The sequence below is a fragment of the Pan paniscus genome, chromosome X (genome assembly GCF_029289425.2).
Source record: "Pan paniscus chromosome X, NHGRI_mPanPan1-v2.0_pri, whole genome shotgun sequence".
Classification (NCBI taxonomy): domain Eukaryota; kingdom Metazoa; phylum Chordata; class Mammalia; order Primates; family Hominidae; genus Pan; species Pan paniscus.
Window position 1 is genome coordinate 68,077,642 of NC_073272.2, and position 6,919 is coordinate 68,084,560.

Consider the following 6,919-nt stretch of genomic DNA (forward strand, 5'->3'; position numbering starts at 1 on the left):
CTTCAGTTTCCTCATCTAAAAAATGGGAATAATAATCCTTATCTCAAAAATCTGTTACAAGATGTAACGCCTGACACATGGGAACAGCTAAACAAGTGATAGTGTTATTAATTCTACCCAACTCTGATGGTGCTTCCTCCTTGGCTTCTCCCTTGTGCTCCTACTGGGAAATCAGCTTTCCCTCTCATGTCATATATCATCAGGTCCACCTGTTCCCATTTTTATGGCTCTCATCTGTATCTACTACCTTATATGACACTCATTTCTATCCACGTCTTGTCTCTCCCACCAGCCTAAGAACCTCTTGAAAGCAGTATCCATCTGTGACTCATTCTGTATGCCTGACAGCTCCAAGAACAATGACTTGAACACGGTATGTGTCCAAGTATGTATTGAATGAATAGTATGCATTCGCTAACTATATATAACACTTATTAGATGTGTCATGCTGCTTTGTGATATGAGCAGGGGCCACATCGCTTGTTCTGAATAATGCCTAGCCTCAGGGCTTAGCAAATATTCAAACAACATTGGGGACTGAAGCTACCAACATAAAAATAAAGGACAAACAGAAAAGTTGGCAATATAGTCACCTTTCAGAGGGATGGTATTTTTATTTTCCATTAGTTTAAGTTATAATCACCTTGCACTTCAACAATTATGAAGAGATCACATTTAAGCAAGAGGAGTTCCAACTACTTCTGCTTATGCATTTCCCTTCAGAAACCTACAGAAAATGACACATTCACCAACAGATATATTAAGAATCCGAAGATGTATTATCAACAACTTTGTTTAGCTATTTCCATTTACAGATCATTTTCATAATCCATTAATTTCTTCGAGCCTCACAACAATCTTGGGAGGTGGGTATAATTACCCCGATTTTACAGACGAAGTAAAAGTGATTTGGGGCCAGGCACGGTGGCTCATGCCTGTAATTCTTGCACTTTGGGAGGCCAAGGGGGGCGGACTGCCTGAGCTCAGGAGTTCAAGACCAGCCTGGGCAACAAGACAAAACCCCGTCTCTACTAAAAAAAATACAAAATTTAACTGGGCGTGGTGGTAGGTGCCTGTAATCCCAGCTACTCAGGAGGCTGAGGCACGAGAATTGCTTAAACCCGGGAGGCGGAGGTTGCAGTGAGCTGAGATCATGCCACTCCACTCCAGCTCGGGCAACAGAGCATGACTCTGTCTCCAAAAAAAAGTGATTTGGCTGGGTGTGGTGACTCACGCCTATAATCCCAACACTTTGAGAGGCCGTGGTGGGAGGCTTGCTTGAGCCCAGGAATTCCAGATCAGCCTGGGCGAGATCAGTGAGACCCAGTTTCTAAAAAAAATTAAAAATTAGCCAGGCATGGTGGTGTGTACTTGGAGTCCAGCTACTGGGGAGACTGAGGTGGGAGGATCACTTGAGCCCAGGAATTAGAGGTGACAGTGAGCTATGATTGTGCCACTGTACTCCAGCCTGGGCAACAAAGCAAGACCCTGTCTCTAAAACAAGAAAAATGAAAAGTGATTTGTGGGACCAAGTGCAGTGGCTCATGCCTGTAATCCCAGCACTTTGGGAGGCCAAAGTGGATGGATCACCTGAGGCCATGAGTTTGATACCAGCCTGGCCAATATGGTGAAACCCATCTCTACTAAAAATACAAAAACTAGCCAGATCTGGTGGTGTGTGCCTGTAGTCCCAGCTACTCGGGAGGCTAAGACACGAGGATCACTTGAACCCAAGGGGCGATGGCTGCAGTGAACTGCGATCATGCCACTGCACTCCAGCCTGGGTGACAAAGCAAGACTCTGTCTCAGAAAAAAACAAAAAAAAAAAGTGATTTGTGTTAGATCCCAAGATGGAGAAGCCAAGAACATAATCCTGATCTTCTAACTCCGATTCCAGTGTTCCTTTTTCCTTTTTCCTCAACACAGAGCAAGAACATAACTTTGTTTTGCTTCCACCCTACCTACTTTCAGAAAGTCGCTCCGCTGGCACAGTGTGAGGAAGGAGAGTGGGAGTATAAACATCACTGTGGTCAAGACAGTAGGAAACATCCTACCTTTGCCTCTAGCTAATCAGACTTTTAGAATCCATGCAATTGAATGGAAAGAAATGGAGAATGGGTTAGCTGCTGGGTTTTATTTTCTACCTGTCCTATTTTTGGCTTTCTGTGTATACTCAGAAACAGAAAACTACCACAAATTTCAAGGAGCCCCTAATCTAGAATATCTCTTGGATCTTCTGCTCATATGCAAAATTTTAGATCTGCTTAACTGTTGACTCTTACCGCTTTGAGTCTTAGAAAAGAAGGAAAGAGGCCAGGCGTGGTGGCTCATCCCTGCAATCCCAGCACTTTGAGAGGCCAAGGTGGGTGGATTACCTGAGGTCAGGAGTTCAAGACCAGCCTGGCTAACGTGGTGAAACCCCATCTCTACCAAAAAATACAAAAATTAGCCAGGCGCAGTGGCACATGCCTATAGTCCTAGGTACTGGGGAGGATGAGGCAGGAGGATCACTTGAACCCAGGAGATCCAGGCTGCAGTGAGCGGAGATCATGCCACTGCACTCCAGCCTGGGCGACAAAGCAAGACTTCATCTCAAAAACAAAAATCAAAAAAAAAAAAAGAAAGAAAAGGAAAGAATAAAAACCTTTACTTGCCCCTAGCTTATGAAACTTTTGCTCTTCCACCATGTTTTATTGAACTACTTTTTTTCTTATAAATCTTAATCTCTCTGATATGCCTTAGCTGGTGATTTTTAGCATGCTTTTAGTTACCATCCACTTCACAAAGCCATTCCGTTCCTAGGGCTTATGATGAGATTCGTTTTACTGTGGATACAGCACCAAGCAGTTTACTGTAAGATGTAAACAAAACAAAACAAAGCTGAAACATTCCTCCTTTTCCTTTCCGTGAACTCTCACCTTTCTACTTATGTAGCACAACCTGCATATCCTTAACCTCTTAAGGATCAGCATTTCAGATACTACTAGGAGTTTACTCTTGGTCAGGCCACAATAAGACAAACCATTAAAAGATCAAACACAATCAAATGACCTGCAGGAACTTCGACAGTGTACATATTCTGACCAAAAGTGGGCAGAGAGCATGTGAAGGAAAAGCACAGACTCCACAGGGCAAATCAGAAGGGCTGCACAAGAAATACCAGCTGGCAGCAGTTACCAACACACTATCACTTTCTTTTCTTTTTCTGAGATGGAGTTTCACTCTTGTTGCCCAGGCTGTAGTGCAATGGCACGGTCTCGGCTCACTGCAACCTCCATCTCCTGGGTTCAAGTGATTCTCCTGCCTCAGCCTCCTGAGTAGCTGGAATTACAGGTGCCTGCCACCATGCCCAGCTAATTTTTTTTTTTTTTTGTATTTTTAGTAGAGACAGGGTTTCACCATGTTAGCCAGGCTGGTCTCGAACTCCTGATCTCAGGTGATTCACCCGCCTCGGCCTCCCAAAGTGCTGGGATTACAGGCGTGAGCCACCTCGCCCAGCCTCGCACTCCCACTTTCAAATCTTTCTTTCTCCCTGCTCTTGGTTGACTGCATCCGCCTAAGAAGGTTGCCACACTGGTCCTAGACCCTGTATTTGGTGATAAATTCACTCAAAACAAAGTTATAACCATATAGGACATACTTGCCAATGACTCTGACTTTATTTTTCACAATCATCTTTCAGCCAAGAGAAAAAATTAATTATCACTCCACCCAATCATTACCCTCCATTCTTCTGTGTATATGCTTTGGCATAAAGGGTTGGCTTGCCTGCACTCTCGTTGGGGATGTTTATTATTCTTTCTTTTACTCCAAGCCTCCTACCAACAAGCAGAAAAAAAACCTCCACACACAATGGGGGAAGGAGAAAGCTTCCCACAGCTGAGTCAGCTGTGAGCACTGGAAAAGCGAAGCTAGGTGAAGTTCCTTCAGCCCAGCAGCCCCCGACCCTATCCCTATTTTACTCCCTGGGGGCTGGGCCCCTTGTGGCAGGGACTAAGTAGGCAGCTCTTTGTTCCACACTCAAGCAGAATTCAGTGGCATGTGAAGCCATCCAATAATCCTGAACTTAGACTGACCTTGACCTAAACCATAGCTCAGTGTGATAAAGAAAATAATTCACTGGGGCAAAGGTGCTTTCCTTAAAAAATAACTTGCCATGGCGAATTTTTTACTGCCCCCCACACTTATCTGTAGCAACCAGAGACCAGGACAAAATTATTATTCAAGCTGCTGACCTTAATCCCCAATTGTTTAGGAGGTGCTGGGGCAGTTCCTTGGTCAGCTTGGATGTCACCTTGCCCCAGACAGGGGTGCTGAATATGTCTAACAGTACAGCAGATTGTCCCTTAAGAACAATCATCTGCCAAGTAAGGGTAATTGCTGAGCAAGAGGGTCCCTGGCACAGCTACGGATCACGTCTTATAAGGTCAAAACCACTAAAGGGAAAGGCCCAAAGTTCTGGTTGTATCCACCACTTTCCACTTCTACTATCTCCACTCCCCAAGTGTGGGAAACCCATTTGCCTCAGAGATCTGGGCTGGGAGTCACCCTGCAATCTCCCTTCCCCTGGTGGTGTGAAAAGGCTTAAAGGCCAGACACACCAGCTCAGAGAAACAGCTCATCGAAGCCTTGCACTTACTTCTCATAGCGCTGATAAGCGCGTTGCCGTCTTTGATTACGTCTTTGATGAATTTGTTGGTCCTCTCCAGTTCCTGCTCATAACACTTGAGCCTCTCGCGGAAATCGGGGCTGTCCAGGTAGCAGTCGCTGAACTCCAGCGGGGGATGACCCATGGTTCTGATGGCCGGGAGTAGGGGGAAAGGGGAAAGACACAAAGACCGAGAGCATCAATGGCACAGTAGAGGAAGTAGAGGGGACGGACTGAGCGCGCGACCCGCTTAAGGAAGCTCATAGCCTCCGTCCCTTTGGAGGACAGGTACCTGTTTCAATGAGACTCCTGAGGAGCGCTGGCTGGTCCAGACAGAGAACAGGCGCCCCGGCGATGGCTTCAGGGCCAGGGAGAGCTAACTATCGCAGTCGGATCCCGGCAGTGTGCTGCCTAGCAAGCAGCATGCCCCTTAGGCATCGCCTTCCCAGATAAGCAGCAAAAACCGCAGCCCGACTTGCCTCCGGAGACGGGCCGGATCCTTCCTGAGCAATTGCAAACGTGACACTTGGGCCCGCCCAAGGTGTAGGCGAGGTTAGAGCTGGAGCTGGGAACAGCCTCTCTACAGGCTCCTCGCTCCCGAGCGAGCGGAAGACTTCCTTCGCCGAACTCCGCGGGCAACCCGGATTGCACTGTCCCCTCCCCTTTCTTAAAGCCAACGCCTGCGCCCCGCCCCAGCGAAGCCCGAGGACCAAACCGGAGCGCTCTGGCTCCTTCCTCAACTGTTTTCCTTGTACCTTAGAGTTTCCTGACCAGGGCCCGCTGGCTGCTAAGACTTCTTCCTGGTGCAAGGGAGCCGGCCGGCCGGCCGTCCTTTTAGGCGCCGGAAGGGTTAAGCCAGGGCGGCAATGAAACGTAGCCTCGCTCCATAGACACTGCAGCGGGAAGAGGAGGGCGAGAGCGCGACGCACAATAGCCGCGGTAGCCCAGCGCTTCCCTACGGAAACTGGGGAGCAGTCAGCGCCCTAGGACTCCAGCTGGAAAGCGTGGCGGCCTGGGAGATGTAGTCTTTCCGTTTGCACTCCCCAAGACTCCTCCCTGCAGTCTCCCCACCACCCCGCCTGGGAGGCTGCTCTCCCAGAACGGCATTCCCAGCCTGCCGCAGGCTCCTGAGCAGGGACCGGCCCCAAGGGGCAGGTGCGCGGCGCTGGACTCTGCGGGGGAAGTTTCCGAAACTAGAGCAAGAACCCGCAAGACTAGATTGCAGGAAGCCATCTCTCACTTCCCATGATTCGGCTGGGTTGTGTATTCTTTTGCCTTCCCCTCTTTCCAGCCTCCTTCGGACCTACCAACTTCTTTTCCTCTTTCTTTTCCCATGTCTCCTGCTCTAAGTGCTCTAATTCCCGTGGGCCTTCGACCTGAAGGGTTGACTCCTACTCTAGGGTCTCCGTGAAGCTCAGTGCCCCCTGCCAAAGAAAGGGAGGCCATAATTCAGAGTTAATATTTTCCTGAATAGGACCTCAGAGCATGGCTTTTGTGGCAGACGCCGATAATGCATATGATTTTCCATGTGTAAGTGGAAAGTCTAAGAATAGGATGTTATAAATTGTCTTGCAGCTTACCTTAAAGGCAGCTGTCTTGAGACTAAGGGTAGGTAGAGGCTCGAAAAACTAAAAAATAGTTTGTGCGTGGGCAAAGAGATCCCTTTAATTCTGCAGAAGTGTTTACATTAGATTGCCCTGTGAAGAAAGCCAGAACGGAAGGGGGTTGTAAATAGAATAATAGTGGCTGACCCACCTGAATTAGGGTCCTGTTGCTGCTGTGACAAATTACCACAAACTTGATGTCCTAAATCAGCATAAAGTTATAATCTACAGTTCCAGAAGGCAGAAATCAGAAATGGGCCTCACTGGGATCAAATCAAGATGTTAGAAGGGTTGTGTTCATTTTCAGATAGTCTAGGGGTAGAATCTGGTTCCTTACCTTTTCCGGCTCAAGCTGCTCACATCCTTTGGCTCATAGCTCCCTTCCTCCGTCTTTAAAGCTAGCACTGGCCAGTCAAGTCTTTCTCATGCTACATCACTGTGATTCTCATGCCTCCCCTTAAGGACCCTTATGATTACACTGGGTCCACAGGATAATCTCCCCCATCACATCATCCTTAATCACATCTGCAAATTTCATTTTGCCACATAAGATAACGTAGCCACAGGTTTCAGGACATGGACATCTGTGAAGGAGGAAACATTATTCTACCCACCACACAACCTATCGCCCATCTCACTAATCTTCAAAACAACCCTATGAGGATGG

General features: G+C 47.7%; 1 protein-coding gene across 5 annotated transcripts in view; it reads right to left on the reverse strand.

The window, feature by feature from the left end:
- The window catches only part of OPHN1 (oligophrenin 1), a 386,455-nt gene extending 380,745 nt beyond the window's left edge, over nucleotides 1–5,710 (reverse strand). The window contains exons 1-2 of one of the 5 annotated variants that reach the window (XM_003816906.6): nucleotides 4,941–5,710; nucleotides 4,640–4,797 (exon numbers count right to left, since the gene is read on the reverse strand). In XM_003816906.6, the coding sequence (XP_003816954.2) occupies nucleotides 4,640–4,793 (154 nt within the window). In that variant the 5' untranslated portion in view covers nucleotides 4,794–4,797; nucleotides 4,941–5,710. Of the gene's footprint in view, nucleotides 1–4,639; nucleotides 4,798–4,940 lie in introns of those variants that run through there. The other 4 variants (XM_014343473.4, XM_008970014.4, XM_003816905.5 and 1 more) reach the window with 4 other exon arrangements.
- Nucleotides 5,711–6,919: the final 1,209 nt, after the last annotated feature.